This window comes from Centropristis striata, chromosome 7 (genome assembly GCF_030273125.1).
Source record: "Centropristis striata isolate RG_2023a ecotype Rhode Island chromosome 7, C.striata_1.0, whole genome shotgun sequence".
Taxonomy (NCBI): Eukaryota; Metazoa; Chordata; class Actinopteri; order Perciformes; family Serranidae; genus Centropristis; species Centropristis striata.
In genome coordinates, this window is record NC_081523.1 from 29,793,216 (window position 1) to 29,810,288 (window position 17,073).

The 17,073-nt window shown below is 40.7% G+C and overlaps 1 protein-coding gene across 5 annotated transcripts; it reads left to right on the forward strand.

Moving 5' to 3' along the window:
• Positions 1-3,127: 3,127 nt before the first annotated feature.
• cdca2 (cell division cycle associated 2) lies at positions 3,128-16,861 on the forward strand. 5 transcript variants are annotated; one of them, XM_059336217.1, is made up of 15 exons: positions 3,128-3,515; positions 4,749-4,938; positions 5,041-5,174; positions 7,930-8,095; positions 8,512-8,669; positions 9,102-9,245; positions 10,823-10,952; positions 11,482-11,810; positions 11,969-12,020; positions 12,132-12,206; positions 12,613-12,761; positions 12,961-13,026; positions 13,264-13,335; positions 14,754-14,919; positions 15,122-16,861. In XM_059336217.1, the coding sequence occupies exons 1-15, from the start codon at positions 3,282-3,284 to the stop codon at positions 16,003-16,005; spliced, it is 2,949 nt and encodes a 982-aa protein (XP_059192200.1). In that variant the 5' UTR covers positions 3,128-3,281; the 3' UTR covers positions 16,006-16,861. The 5 variants fall into 5 exon arrangements, with proteins under 5 accessions (XP_059192200.1, XP_059192202.1, XP_059192203.1 ...); XM_059336219.1 differs by having other exon boundaries at positions 15,125-16,861; XM_059336220.1 differs by having other exon boundaries at positions 13,267-13,335.
• The last annotated feature ends 212 nt before the right edge of the window (positions 16,862-17,073 follow it).

Sequence of the window (17,073 nt, forward strand, 5' to 3'; positions counted from 1 at the left end):
ATAAACACACAAATAGGATTACAGACTGGTGTGAGGCTGATCTTTATTTACTGTCATAATAACGATGAACTACCAGCTACAACAGACTGACTCCATAACACACAAGTGAGCAGAGAAGTAGAAATAACTGGTTGCAAATGCTGGGGTGTTGGTGCTTCTGCCACTCACAGTGATGGCAGCAGCATACAAACAACACAGAACAGAAACCAATCATGAACATCAACAATTCCACACAATATCTATCTATGTCTATGTCTTACATAAAAAACGAAATGTAATATTATAATAGTATCTCTTTCCAGAAATCATGACACAGTTACTCAAGATTATCCACAGACCTTATCCTAAGTAGTTTCATGGAAGACCTATAAGAGAAGAAAAATACTTCCTACATAAAGCTGATCATAACAAGGTCTAGATTGTTTTTAGTAATCCGTTTTTTGGGTGTTCTGAGCGCCACAAACAAAGTGCCATCTAGTTCCATTATATTAAAGAGAGGCCAGACATCTCTACAGCTGATATCTCAGACACGGAAACTCACACCAGAACCGACTGATCAACAGAACTAAAGGTAAGAGAAAAAATATATATTTTTCCATTCGGGTGTTAACTGTCCCCTTACATTACATTAACTTGAAATAATTTCAAACATACAGCCCAAGGGTCAGAACTGGTCCACCAATGTACCCTTCCAACCTAGTGGATGGATTTGCAAAGTATGAAAATGCAGAAAATGCATTATTACTAATAATAGTAACAGGCCCTATGCTGGATACACTCTGATAAAAAATGCAATACTTTTGTTTTTGTTAAGATTTTCCTGAGCTGAAATCAAAGATCTAAGACTTTTTTTATGTACACAAAAGGCCTATTTCTCTTTAAAATTTGTTTGAATCTGTTAGTGAGCATATCTCCTTTGCTGAGATAATCCATCCACCTGACAGGTGTGGCATATCAGATGTAGATACTGATTAGACAGCATGATCATGGTAGGTGTGGCTAGCTTATAGGCCTGAGGCCACTCTACAATGTGCAGTTTTATCACACAGCGGGGTCACACACCACCCAATCCCTCAGATGTCACAAGTTTCGAGGGAACAGCAATTAGCATGCTGACTGCAGGAATGTCCACCAGAGCTTTTGTCCTTGAATTGAATGTTCATTTCTCTACCATAAGCCATCTCCAAAGTCATTTCTGAACTCACAATTAGCCCAGGACCTCCACATCTGGCATCTTCACCTGCAAGATCATTTGAGACAAGCCACCCAAACAGCTGATGCAACAGTTGGTTTGCATAACCAAAGAAGTTCTGTCAAGGTGTTTGAGTCCATCCTGAAATACCCAGATCATCCGCTACACAAAACCCGTTATGGACCAAAAAAACAGCAGTGGACGGCTCCTCTCTCTCCGTTGCAGGATGGAGGGATACAAAAGATCCTTCACTCCTACAGCCATCAGGCTGTCTCATTCTTCCAGACTTACCAGACTAACTGAATTTCCCCTCGGGGATAAATTAAGTAATTTTGATTTGATTGATTGATTTGATTTTGTGCCTTTGTAGATCTACTATGATATGTAAACTGTACTGCACATGTAATGACAGGGAGTAGACTGACTGAATGTGGAAAAACTGAGACATATTGGCTTTTCTAAAACATCACAGACCGTTCATCTGTTTTGAAAATTGATTGAACTCACAACCCAACATTTTCAGGATTAGTAGAATATTATTAGCAAATATATAGGTTGATTCTAACAAAACTTTGTAGTGAAGTCTCCTGGTTTCCAAAACTTCATATATCATGGTGTTGGTCATTCTATTCTCTCAAAATAAGACAGCAAAATGTAAACATCTCATGTTGGACAGGAACCCATACACACAGAGGCTTATTTCACCTGTGAATGTCTCGAGTGTTTTTATTTCCCCAGCGTGTGCTACACAAGAACAGCAACAGTCAAGCTTCCAGCAACTTGCACAGCCTCGCCTGATGTCAACAGAAGAAGCCACATGCTTCATGTGGCCGACAGTCCCAGCTGTGGAGAGAGGCTCACTGTTGCATCTGATCTTGGTGTACTCAGCTGCGCCACAGACTCCAAAACCTCAAAAAAGAAGGAACTCTGTGTGCATTTGTGACTGGTGTGTGTGCGTGTGTGGGTAGGCTTTACTGAGCTTTTCAAGACTATAGACCACAGTTCACCCACCTGTTTTTGGCTTATTGATTTTTAAGAATGCTTTGAGTTATGCCAAACTATTCTAAAGCACATGAAAATATGGTAACTTATGGTTGAATACATTGAATTTTCTCAAAATTTTGGTTTATGGTGGAAGCTTATGAACATTTTTTTACTTACCACAAATTCACCATTTAAAAAAGAAAAAGAAAAGCAAGTGAACAGATGTAAAGTAGCCAAACTGTTATTTGCTCTGGTAGCCCAAATCTGTATTATATGTGTGAAAAAAGGAATAAGTACAATACAGCATGTCACACTATATAACCCCCAACAAGAAAATACTGATAGCTACCTGCCTGGCTGACAGATTGGGGAAGTTTTAACGTTGAGCATCAGGTCAGCTAGAACCAACAGACTGAGAGAAGGATGCAGTCGAGCTCCAGCTGTTTGGTTTCAACACAGCTAACAGCAGATGGGGCCCTGCAGTCGGGGGAGCGAGTTCCAGTCCAGCTGGATCACATTGGAATTTTTTTTTCTTCTAAATTTTACCCCCAAACATCAAAATGATTGATTTTGCTTGCTTTTACATGCATCTGGGCGTTGGATCAATGTTTGCTCAGTTTCAATTTTAATAAATGGGGAACTGATTTTATCATGCACACTCATAAATCAGTCAAGCCTGTTCTATCTATCTATCTATCTATCTATCTATCTATCTATCTATCTATCTATCTATCTATCTATCTATCTATCTATCTATCTATCCATCCACCCACCCATCCATCCATCCATCCATCCATCCATCTATCTATCTATCTATCTATCTATCTATCTATCTATCTATCTATCTATCTATCTATCTATCTATCTATCCTGCTTTGACTTTTGGAGATCACGTGGTATCTCGTCTGGCATTTCTATTGGCCAATTCATATTAAATGAGTGCCGGTATTTTATATGTGCCCTATGAACACGGAAGTTAGATCCTCCGGACGATACAGTTTCCCAGTCACTGTCGCCAGTTTTTTTTATCAACGCGATTCGTTTTTATTCGTATTTTAAATTTTTAAACAAGGCTACATGATACACAGCGAATGTTTGAAGTTGTATGAGTGTTTGTTTACAAGCGTTGAATACTTTTTCGCGGAGGGATCTAGACGCAGCCGCTGTCTCTGGCGTGGAGCGTGATTTGAATCGCTCTCACCCCGTTTGGTCGTTTTTATCCGATTATACTTTAAATATAGGGGCATGTATTTTAATCTTAGAGCCGTTTTATGACACAATAACCTATACATGTGTTTTAGGTATATTTAGACAGGACACATCCCTATTATTTGTCAAGGTAAGTGTTGCTGTCACTCCATTATCTGCAACACTACTGTTGCTACTGCTAGCTAACGTCCCTTGTGAAGAGAAGGGCACAACAAACTAGTTCCCTAGCCTTAACAACAATTAGCGTTTGTACTAATGTTTGTAGATAACAACGTTACGTCTCCAGCAGAAGTCTACTGTTGTTTAACTGTACAATTCCGTTAATTTATTCATTCGATAATCGCATTTGCTATGAAGCACATGCGTTATGTTTTGAGTTATCCTAACGCTTACTTGGTGTTGGCGATAGCGTATTTTGTTAACTCAATGCTGCTGGAGTATTTAATGCACTACGTTAGACTCCTGCTAAAGTCAGTGAAAAATTTACTTTTTACAACGTTGTGTCCTTTGGCATGAAGTTGTGTTCATACAGAAGGTTGAATTCCTATTATTAGCTGTCATGGCCTTCAAGCATGATCTGAGCTGAACAAAATATTACTGAAATAGAGCCCCCTATTGTGATTCATCTCAAGTGTCCCGTGGTGACTGATAGAGGTGGGAATCAGCAGAGGCCCCACGATACGAGTTTATCTCGATACTTAAGTCACCATACAATATTATTTAGGCATTTTGCGATATGGTGAGTATTGCGATACAATATATTGCGATTTAACTGCATTTTGTGTCCACAAAATTAAATTCAATCAGGAAATTGTTTTGGCAAATTAGAGAAAATTTCTGTCTATTCATTCACTTCACTTCAGTCTTTTTAATCCTCCACAATGAGAGTCAAACCCACAGACTGACCAACAAAGTATTCAGTCAAACTGAACTGAACTGATATCAAACATGTATTGAAGACAACAATTGCAGCATTTTCTCGAACTTTCCTCAACTTAAGGCTTCACTGTTTTTATTTTTTTTGAATGAAACATAAAAATAGCCTAATTTTGCAGCATTATTTCGACACGATATCATGGCGCACATGGGACCAATAGATTCCTTAGATCTTCTAGATTCATATGATACCAGTATCTACAGTATATTCATAAAATTGAAAACAGCGAAAAAACGGACAGCCCGTCGGCCATTGTACAGCTAAATATCGATACTTGGCGGCCATGAATCGATATAAGTTTGCCACACAAAATATCACGATACTATGCTGAATCGATTTTTCCCCACACCATAGTAACTGTGTAAATAGTGTTCTTGCACTTTAGCTGTTCTTGAATTATGAGATGCATTCAAATTGTCTCTGCAGATGGAGACTGTGGAGATGAACACTGCTTGCACTGAGGGACATCAGAAAGAGAAAATGTTGCCCCCCTCAGAAGAGGACTTTCCTCCTGTTTCAAAGGAAACCTCAGACACCCTGAATTTCTCCGACCTGACCCCTTCTCAGTTTGGCATCTCTGTCCAGAGTTTTACTCCAGCATTATCAAACCGCAAAGGTAAGAGGACTGATTTTTATTTGATCCCAAACTGCTGTTGCATTTACATTGCCTTCCATAGACAGAAGTGTTAACTTTGCATTCCTATCGCTCTTTCTCCAGATAAGTCTCGTCTAGCACAAATAAAGGCGAGGCGGAGGTCCAGCATTGGTGTCCGGGGCTCTCCCGAGACAAACTCTCTCATCCGCTTCATGGCACAACAGAAGATGACACCATCGACCTTCCAAACTCCAGAGGTGAGATCCTTGTCAACATACACATGTCACATTACATTGGAGTCTGGGGCGGTATTCAGTCTGCAGTCAGACTTTTGGTGGGTTCTCTGTGATCAATATTGAAACTGACATATATTACCGATACTGTAAGTGACATTGGTCATATGTTCTGTGTGCACCAAATTTACTTTAATTTACGTTAATATGCAGAGGCATACAAGTGAGTTATTATTTTTTAACATAACAATTATTAAATAAACTGTCACTAAGAAATGTTGTCTTGCAAAATGGAGAAATGATTCCAGAGAGAAGCAGACAGAAAAGGTATGTGTTTGAAGGATATATCCTGAATGACAAACTGACTCCACAGCAAAAAAAAAAAGGATAAAAAAAGATGATAGAAGCTTGAAACTTGAACCACCACCACATGAATTGGAAATCCAGACAGAAGAAATTAGGCTTTAGACTGCCGGAAGTCTTAGTCCTTAAGGGAATCTTTACTAATTTTCAGATGAATGGTCTCCCTCCATGCTGCAATGCCTGGAGCTCCCCCTGGCAAACAGTAGACTTTTGTTGGGGTAAGCAGAGGGATCTCTGGGCGCTGCAGCATTCATCTGAAAATGGGCAAAGTTTCCCTTAAGGAGCAATACTTTTAATGTTACTGTAAAGTTTGGTAGGTCTTCATTTTCTGTTAAGACCATTAAAAAGCAAAAGCAGCATGTGAATACATTCAGTATTCCTTCAGAAGCTAGTATAGCATAGAAGTGGTAGTTGATAATGTGCAGTACTCTGCTAACTTAGCTCCACAGGTTAATATATCTCCTGCCAAGCTCTCTGGATCAGGATTATCACTATGATTAATGCCCAGGCACAACATTTAACTATGTCTAGCTAGAAATCCAGTAACGTTAAAAAAATCTGAAACAATTGCTTCAGAACTTATGGAGAAGAATGGTATAGTTGTGGCCAGCGATAAGCTATGATTGGCCAGTCTGTGTTGGAGGAGCGTGAGTTAGCGAAGGGTCAGTTGCTTGTAAATGGTATTGTGTCCAGATATAGACCACACAAACGGCACTAGCCTGCTTTGTGCAGCCATAAGTAACTTGTTAATGCAGCAGGTGAACAGGGCAGAACAGAAAATGATGGAGCTCCTGCTGTGACAGTGCTACTGGAATGACTTTTGGCAAATCATTTTAAATAAAGGAATGTTATTCAATCAATCTTGTTGGTACAAGGGATTGTTGTGGCAAATTCAAGCTTGGCTGCCCACTACATGTGAATATAACACAGCATTCAAACCCCATTTATGTTAAATGTGTTAATCAATTTGCCTATGGTACATGCATTTTAAATGAATGTATTGAAATCAAAAGAAAACAATTGAGGCTTAACATTAAACTATACACAATATAGATGCTGAAATATCAGAAAGAAAAGAGAGATGGGATTTTATCTCATAATAATCATGGAGATGGATATTACAATACATACAATAATAGTTTGTGTTATTAGATGAAAAGAAAATATGTACTGCTTTTAAAAAAGAGAGAGAGAGAGAGAGCTTGGTCCTCCCTGACTTGTTTGTTATTAAAATGCTAGTGTAGGGTAAAACACAGAATGAACCAAAAATGTTTTCTCCACAAAACAAGCACTGATAAGATCACTGTGGAGAGAAAGGTCAAACCATGTGAAAATGTGATATTGCTTAAACCCTTGTTTCTTCTATCATGTGGAAAACATCAACATACTCCAGTACATTACTGCCTTTTTTCACATAAAGTAACAGCCCATAGAGAACTCATTAAAGTGATGCCTTGCTCAACATTTAATTATCTAACACTTACTCCCTAAAGGCTTGAGAGGTTGATATAAAAGTTATTGGTTTTCCACAGTGTCGTCTTATAGTAAAGTCTTCATGGCATAAAAAGCATCATAACATTCACTGACATTTTCAAATCACCTCTGCGACATAATCCACTTCTCTGCTGTCCATCGTTATTCTCAGTATGTCCCAAACCAAACTGTTTGTTTATGATGCTGTGACAGGCTATCAGCCTATATTCTTAGTCATGATCAGTTGCAAAACACACAATGCATTTTAATTATGGATATTGATTTAGCTGAAATCGACATGACAAAACAATTTAGGATTAAGCTTTTAAATACACAGTTTCAATAAAGATGTTTATGCTAGCATACTCATTGCTTTAGAATAGATGGTAAGTGACCAATGCATGATAGGGGTTGGGCACTATAAAAAGCTAAAGCCGATGCCATGAGTCAGCTCAAAGCACAAACAGCTTGTGCTAAAGATTATTAATACAGTAAAACCTATGTAGTTAGCCATAGGTTGGCAAAACTTTGCATGTATGGAGCACAGTGAGCATATAATTGACATGATAGAAGTGCATTATGCTGCGGAAATTGTTGAAGACGTTTCTATTGATTTTCCACTGGGAAAACTTCCAACTGTTAAGTGTGCAGAAGGTGGGTCTGGTACTACTGGGATCAGTTTGGGGTCAAATTTGGTTGAAGGAAAGTTTTCTTTTACTCTTGTGTGAATAGAAACCGAATCTAAAGCATTAAACTTACTGTTAGATGATGCACAGCTCAGTTAACTTGTAATGGTAATATTCCTGGACGGTGTTTGTGTATATGGAGTATGTGATAGATGTGCTGCTTCTCAGTAATACCACTTCCGTAATTTCAGAAGTCTATGACCTGTCAAACTGCATCACTGAGCAGATATGTTTGTTTTTGCTGTCTCGACTCTCAGCTTGTCAAAAGTAGCCCCTTCCTTCCCCGGGTCGCCTCCACGCTGAGGCAGAAGATGGCCTCCTTCCAGAGCCTGATGGATGTGGAAGAGAGTGAGGGCTGTGATCCGATGCCAAGGCGGGACAGCAACACTGGAGGATGCATCAAGACAAGAGATTATCTGTCTGGTGAGGCTGCCTCATTGCCACAGGATTAATAGTTTCATTTCTCAACAAGGATCTATGCCAGTAGGATTTCTTTATGATGTCTGGAGGCACTGTTCAAAAGCACTGGATTAATGCACAGCACAGTATAAGCCTGATTCTGACATCATCTTCCAGCAGTTATTTCTTCTGAGCTTGGTCAGCTTCTTAAATGTTCCAATTTCTGAGCTGTTTACTGCTGAAGAGAGACTTTATCTCCTTTTCTTTGATCGAGTTTTCAGGGTTTTTTTCTGAGTTGTTTTTCCAAGTTATTTTTTTATGATTCGTTTACTTGGTATGTGATATTTGATCTTTATTTAACTGAGGTGTCCCAAAATCCCTTTTGTTTTTGTATGCTTGTATATTGTGTCTTTTTTTCCATGGGTGTTGTTTTTTTTCAGATGAATACAGCTTATATGGAGGGAAGGAGAACCACCCACCAACAACAACAACGCCTGTACCCAGCAAGAGGAGGCGCCTGGGCCCCCTGGAAGGCTGCGAGGTGGAGATTAGAGAGCCCAGCGCTCCTACCCTCCACTCCTGTTTGAAGGAGCTGGAGGTACACTCACTCTAACATGTTCTTACTTGACTGCTTTAAATAATTTAACTAAAAGGTTTTCCCTCTCTGTACTTGGCTTCCATTGAATCTGCTGATTATTTTTAACTCCTCTATGAACATCTCAGTGATACACAAAACTTTTTAAATACAAGCATCCAACAACAGAAAAAGAACTCTGAAGCAAGTTTGATTTAAGTGCTAGGTGTTTATTTATTCATCATTGCATCTTTTTCTCTTTGTTTTGTTTCTTGTTTTTTTTTTTTGTTCTTGTGTCATGTAAAGTGCAATGTCACATTTTGAGTTTTCTGTCATTCTAAGCATTTAGCAGTTTGTTAAATTTGCATTTCTTGTATCCACAGTAGTAGTGTTCTTGCTGTTGTGGTGCTGTGCAGCAGAATTAAAACAGTGAGAATTTTTTAATCCTATCCACAGGAGGAAGAAGAACCAGTGACGCAGGTTGTGAAACAACCACTGCCATCATGTGCGACTGTGGAAGAGGTCCAAGCTGTGCTTATATCTCCAACACTTTCTGATGACTTTGAGCTCCAATGCCGTTCCCCTGCTAAGAACCAACAGGTTAGGTCTCAATCCAGACTGCAACACACACACACACACACACACACACACACACACACGCTCTAAAAAGTAAGGAGTGAATCACAGTAAAATGAATGTAGACTTTTATGATGTAGGTGGTTTCCCCCTTTGATGATGCCACTCAATTAACAGAAAGACTTGTGTGGTATTTGTTCTATGAACTAGCCAAACAATTTTCTGAATCAAACATGTAATGGCCTTTGCCCGCAGGCTAAATATAACACACTTCAGCCGCAACATGGTGTCAAGCAGCAATCATTTGCTTCTTAACTGCAGCCAAACAGCAGGTGATAACAAGGCAGACCTTTATCATTGTGACTGATGATTTCCTGCCTCAACAAAGAACTGTGCTGCCCCAAAGTTTTCAACGTGTCTTTTCATACAGGTAACGAGAGAGAAAGCACCATTCAAGAAATGTTACTGTATAGTTTTAAGTTCTCTCTGGTTTAGAGTGTTTTGCTCCCTCAATAGGTGAACCATGTGGAGGCTTTTGTTAGCTAGTAGCTATAGTTATTGCAGGTTTTGTCACTAATGTCAGTACTGACTGATTTTGTTGACCCTTCACTCAGCTCTGCCCAACTTGGTTTCTGTTGATTGGCTTGGCAAGCTTTCACACATGGCACCAGGAAATAATTGTAAATTTCTGGAATAATATTTCTGAAATATCAGAAAAATGTAGACCGAAATGACTATAATATGCATTTGAGAACTACATTTAATATAATTTGTCGGCGAAATATTGTGAATGAAGAGGGCATTAAAAATCACTTCATTATTCACGAGTGAAAAACATACTGTGTACAAGAACAACAATGTTCTTACATATTATTGTTTTATTTTAAGCAATTTAGTTATGACTCCCTGTAGTGTTGGAAACGTTTAGCCATACGCCATTAGCTGAGTTTAGCGCAACATGCCAGAATGTGAGTCAGTTACAGTAACAAGCACAAATGAAACGACAGAGCTGGAAGACCATCTTGCAGGTTCCCGGTCAGCGACAACAGAGAAAGTTGTGTATAGGACAAGGATGGTGTGTTGTCGTGGTTCTACCGTTGTGATGTGACATTATGTGACTTGAAGCACAGCCAAGCTGCTAACACACGTTTGACAGCATCACCCAAGATGTGCCGATCACCGGGATGAAGAAAAAGCAAAGGCCAACTCCTTACCGCTGGTGCTTTCCAGCAGCTTTTAGACTGTTGTGGGATTTGCAGGTTCCATGTGCCCACTCTTCCTGCTAATTTTTGCAAATCCAGGGTTAACGCGTTAAGTTCTGGTTTCTAAACTAGAATTGGACACTGGCCATTCTAGGGAGGGCCTTAGCAAAGTGTCATTTGGTTTACACAACAAGATTTGGACATTGTAGGCACATTTTTGTCATTGGATCAGTTTTTTCGATACTCTATGAAAAGAATATAAAGGAAACAAACAGTACACTGATAAAATGAGTCAGATTTTCTACATGATAACGTTCACTCATACTTAACAGCCTGTTTTGTGAAGCTCCTTGAACTGCAGTCCAACAGAACGGGGGCTCATGTATTCTCTCTCAACAGGATGGTGTCTTTGAACTCCAAAGCCTCTGCCGACCACCACCTGATGTTCCTGCAGCCGCCTCACCAGCCCAGCCTGCCTCCTCCTTTCACATCCCCTCTCTGCCTTCTCTGCTGGAGATGAAGCCCACGGGTAAACACACAGTGCTCTCAGTGGCCATGCAAGAGTAACCAGCCTTTTATCTTGGATCAACCCTGCCTTTGAGGCTTGCTATACAGAGCTCAGCTTGAAGCAGTGTGTCCAGACTATATATCAGCAGAGTGTATTTTCAGAGAGGAAATTCATGGTAATTAACAGCAGCATTTGAGTTGTCTGTGTTGGAGAACACCATGTGTGTTTGAGCTACGATGGAAGTGTTGATGGTTACATGAAATGCCAGTGTTGGAATCAAATACACCAACATGGTATAAATGTGATTTTGTGGTAGAGCTGAGAATATTCAGTTAGAATATCCGGTTAAAGCCGATAGATGATGCTGTTTTTTAAACTGATGTAATGTAGCTCCTGTGTGTTTTTTGTGTTGTGAGCAATGAGCCGGACTACATTAAGAAAAATGCCTTTTTAAATTTGACAGTCATTTGATAACTTAACTAAGGATTTTTTTTTTTTTTTCAAATACCTGCTTTAAATAAAGGTCTTTGGTTTGTCTGTGCTTTGACAGGAGAAGATGTCTCCAGCGGGACGTCCACAGTAAAGAAGAAAAAGAGGGTGCGCTTTGGTGGTCCGCTCTCCCCTGAGTTCTTTGATAAGAACCTGCCCCCCAGCACACCGCTACAGAAGGGGGCCACGCCAGCCCGGGCACCCACCCCTGGTGGGGGCTTACAGCCGCGCTCAGTGCTGAAGACACCACAGAGGAGTGAATCCCAAACACCAATATCTAAGCCAGATCTCAGCAGCCCCACTGAGTTCGGTGCCTCACCTACACTCGCAATGCCTCGCAATCCCAGGGTGCAGTCTGTGGGAGAGGACGGAGAAGAGAATGATGGAAAGGTACATAAGATGCCTGGATTGTTTTGGTCATGTTTCTGTGATTCTAACATGGTGTTTATACTGTTATGTACATTTCATAAAATAATAGTTACCATATTGGAAGGTTTACATCTCAAACATCCACGATTTTCTCAAGCAACTTTAATCTGTTGTCCTAGATTGTTTTCCCTTCAATGGACGAGATTGACTCTGCGCTGACAAGAGATAAAGGTTGATCATTACAGTTTATTTACCCTGAGAGTTTAAGCTAATTGTCTCTAGAAGAAAGCAGTCAGACTCTGTTTGTATGATAATAGCTCTTTCCATTTGTTGCATTTTCAGAATGTATGTGGGACACCAAGCCGTTGAATTTAAACTCTGCATTCCATGAAGAGTTTCTGTCTCAGATACTGACAGGTGAACTACCGTCATACTTCTCAATTTTTTTTCTTTCATTGTCACTTAACTTTACGTCTTTACCTCTCCTGTTTTCCACTTCCGCCCGTCTCTTGACACATTCAAGGTGTCAAGCAAGAACACTTAACCAAAGTGAAATTTACTTTTATTTGTAGCTTAAAAAGCTCAGGTTTTCTCAAGGCCTCTTGAGAAAGCAAACCGTTGCCAGCCTACAAGAAAAAGGTTAATCAGGGACATGTTAAATCACTGTTTGCAAAGGTCAGAGACACTACAGAACCTTTTTCATTCAGATTCAGCTTTATTAAAGTCTGTGAAATGTATGTTTAGTCCTTTTAGTTATTATTAAACAAGCTAATCCTCCCAATCATTAATATTATGGTTAATTAATCAACAGTCGTCATTTCAGCTTCCTCAGAGTTTTCCTCAGAGTCTGAGACTAACACCAGCACAGCCTCCCAGATGGATGAGCGGACATCCATGGTAGACATGGAGAAAGAACATGAAGCAGGTGTGGAACCTCCAGCTCCAGCCCCGACAAGAAACAGGAGGAAAAAGGTCTGCCATTCCTATAGCTTCAGGGGTTTTATCTACTCTCTTGGAAAAGGTCTTTGTGGGTTCAAGATATGTTTTTAGAACCCCTTTGATTTACTTCTGTTCTGTGACAATCTATTTATCACCATTAGTACCCTCTTTAGAGTTCCACACTGTGAAAATTCAATGTCATGTACTGAAAACTTGTAAATCTCTTCCACAGCAGCCAGGACCAGAGCATGAATCTACCAGCGAGGCTCCAGCTCGCTCCGGCAGTCGAAAGAGAAAGGTCTGCTATTACCACAAACTGCTTTCAGCTTGATCTCACTCGCAGAACTCTCCATTTAACAGACACGACATCTTTTTAATAATTTAGGGGTCATAACATGCTCCCATCTAATCTACTGTTTAATTCCACTGGATCTGAACTAAATCACATCCGAGGATTTCCACTTTGTGTGTAAGAGAGTGCGGCAGAGAGACGTTCTATATAATGTATCCTCATGCCAACTGTGTGTTCCCCCAGCAGCCAGAGGAGAGCGAACCTGTAAAGAGGTCGGCACGCTCGGCTGCCAAGTCGGCCTCTGGGAAGATGAAGGTGAGTTGGCTGAGTCTGCTCGTTTGATTTCTCTTTACACCTCTCCACTGAGGAATCTGCAGACACGTCTTTCTGTGAGGCAGTCACAGAGCCCAGAGCTGCACAATCTAACTACAACTTACTTTGCTTTTCCCCAACTCAGGCACTGTGTATGTGTGTTGATATGCCTCAGTGTTACCCCCACATATTGGTACAGATAATGGTAAAAAGCAGTTAAATCAGGCAGAAAGAACAAACAAACAACCAACCCAGAAGACCAGTGTTTGTGTCCCGTCTGAACCTAATAGTCAGCAAACATCCACAAATGCATAACTACAAAATGTACTTATGTACGGAAGTGAAGTTACATAACAACAAATGTTCTGATTTTAACCCAAGCCATTTTCCGAAACCTAACCAAAGTGACACTTTCACAACGTTAACTACATGTTTAAAACTGAAACCATTATCTTCAGATAAGCCACCGGTAGGGACGGTAATTTCGGAAGTGCTCATTAGAGGGAAGGGAAAATCCACCCATGTGTTCTCAAGGTGTGGAGGGCTTGAATTAAAAATAGATTTCTCAAATAGTTTATAGACAAGCAAGTTATGTGGAACAGAGGAAAAGGATGAAGCTCTGTATACACACAATACATTCATTGTTGGTTTCAGAGTGTTCATTTTTTGTGTATTATTCAAAATACCTGCAGACTAATAAATTGCAATATATGTTTGGATGTGTAGATAGCCTTAACTGTCCCTCCTCACATTTTAACAATACATTTACTGAGCTTGTAGTGTTCAACTTTCTGAAAGCTTTGTATTTGTTTCTTGTCTTGGTTTGGGTATTTTTTCCTAAAAGGTCAGGACTGTGTTTTGGTCTAAATGGGTTTCTGTTCCTGAGGTTACACAGTTGTGCTATTTCACTTCACAGAATGTGGGTGGGTGAGGTCCACTGTAAAGGACAAGGTGTCATTCAGACATGAGCTTAGTAAACAGAGGACAGAACAAATGGGAATTAAAACCTTCTCATAATTACTTGGTACTTTTAAGAGGTTATCGCTGTGGTCCAGTGAAACCTTAAACCTTTTAAAAAAATAACTTAACACATCCCTTGTCTTAGTGATGAAAGAACATTCAATTTGTGAGATTTTTCCAAAGTTTTTCTGAAAATGATGGCTTGATACATGGTGGATAACTAAATAGAAGATGAATAACACACAATTGTACCAATAACAATGTAATATAAAAGTATAATTTTTAGTAAATCTGTAATCCCCAGCCACTGACACAGTGGATACACAATGAGCCACTGAAAACCCACCACTAAAAATATGTTTATGTTTTTACTGAGGGTGACTTATAGGGATGATATAAACTTTCACTTGGTATTAAGACGGTACAAACCTTTCTTACAAAGCCGATTTATCTTTTCATAGATGAGCTCCACAGCAGCACGGCGGTGGAATAGGGACGTGGACCGCTCCCTGTATGGCTCTCGGGCATATGCCTCTAAGAACCCCACCCTGAGTCCCATCACTGAGAGGTTGTCCCTCATCGGCCAGTCTCCAGCAGCCCCACAGACTCCCTCTACGAGCTGCACAGGTAAAACATGCAGGCCATAAGTCATGGTTTATTATGGGTTTTGCTGTTGTTTGTAAGAAAACATTCTTTCCCCCATTTTTCCATACTGTATAACTTCTCAGAAGCTATGCTCGTGAGTCAGAACAGAAAGAACTGGTGGAGGGCAGCAGTGGTCATTAGAAATTTATTTTTCTGCTTGTTTTTTTGTTTTTTTTCCCCCCAGCAGCCCCAAATCATGAAACCCACATGAATCCTAAGATGGCTAACAACCCTGAAGCGATAGGAGACCTCACTTTGACAAATTCGTTGGAGAATCCTTCAGAAGATTCTGTCACATCTCCAAGTAGAGAAAGCACACCTGATAAGGGCAGGAAGCTGTCGGGGCAGAGGGGCAGAGGGAGAAGTCGGAAGCAAAGGAAGGTCAGTGTTGCTGATGATATCCTGCTCAGACAGACTCTGGATCAGACTGGAGGAAAGGCGGAGCAGCACTGTGAAGACCACACCACTACAAGCCTCGAGGCATCAGGGGAAACCCCACTGAACATCACTGTATCTGAACAAGTCGACACTGAACATGATGTTCAGACTGCTGCAGAAACACACTGCACAGGAAAATTAGAATGTCCCACCTCAGGCTGCCCACCTTCAGCTGAAGAATCGTACAACATTTTGCCAGCAGAGCCAGCTCAGAGAAAAGCCAAGCGGGGAAGGAGGAGCTCTGTACACAGCTCAGTGCTACAGGAGCACCAAACGAGCCATGAAGTGGAGGAGAAGGGGCAGAGAGAACAGGCAGCCGGCCAGCAGGAAAACGACATCAGGTCAGGCTCTGATGGCCAGGAAGCCAGCAGAGGAGCCGTGTCCGACCTCGCCCCCTGGCAGGCAGACTTTAATTTTGAGGATGTGTTCAAACCTGTCTCCACTAGAGGGCAGCGTTCAGTACGCCGCAGCCTGAGGAACCAGAGCAATGCAGACAGTGCAGGTCTCGCCTGGCTGCCTCTGACCTCCCCTGAAGCTGGTAAAGAGGCCCGCAGGAGGACCAGGGGTCGACGGCTCAGTGCTGCTCCACCTGTCCAACTCCCTGAGGAGACACAAGACAACGCTTCATGAAACTCCATTACCATGAACTCAGATTTAAGGAAGATAACTAACACATCCATTACATCTTCATATATACCCTATCTTCTTAAGATTAAATGATATGATTTTCCAGAAAACAGGCTGATTGTTTTCTATGAGGTAAAACACTGATGCCTTTTGTTCCCTGTGAATTATTAGAGCTGACCAGTAATTTGTAGCCGGTTTCCCTCCCACTAACCAAGCCAGTCGATTGCACTGTGAGCCCAATCATCTCTGCTGACCACCTTCCAATCAATATCCAACCACTCAGCCGGTAATCACAGTGCATCTTCAGACTCACTCTCCAAAGTCATTGGATCGAGCATCTCTAAGTCAATATCTGCTCTTTGTGGATAGATGAAGATGCCTGTCCTATATTCACCATCTGTCATGCAAGGCTGTGCATGAGAAGGAACTTATAATGATGGAATAGTAATGGGCGGGAGGAAATGTGCGTTATACACATAAATCTGATCAATAGGCAGTTAATGTAACAGTTGTGTTTATTTGTGGTTGCCTGGGTGTTTTTGGGGTTTTTTTTGCCCCAATGATCCAGACTGTTGACATAAAGGTACATGTCCAGAGGAGAGAAGTCCTGTCGTATTTTTAAGCTTTTTAATGTGCTGCAAATAATTGATAGTAATAGCCAGTCAGATCGATATTGTCTTACACCAAGTTTGTTTTGATTAATTAATTTCCTGGATGTCAAAATGTAACTGATTCTGATTAAATGCTTTGGTTGTAAGTAAAGACACCTCATTAGATCAAATTGTGTTCATTTAAATAGATAATTTCGACTCATTTGAAAGGAATTCATCCAGATAATAAACCAGCCACTATGTGATGATCCAGCTGTCTGGTCAGTTCACTTCCTCTACAGCAGCTTTCCTTTCACATAAACCAAAACCTTTTGCCATAACTGAATGCATCGCCACTACGTAAATGATTCTGATCTACAGTTTGAACACAGCCAAATGTCTGGAAGTAAATTGACCTCTAACCTCAGATTCCACCAGTCACCGATTCAAGTCGGTGGCTCCATCCATCTGTCAGAGAGGG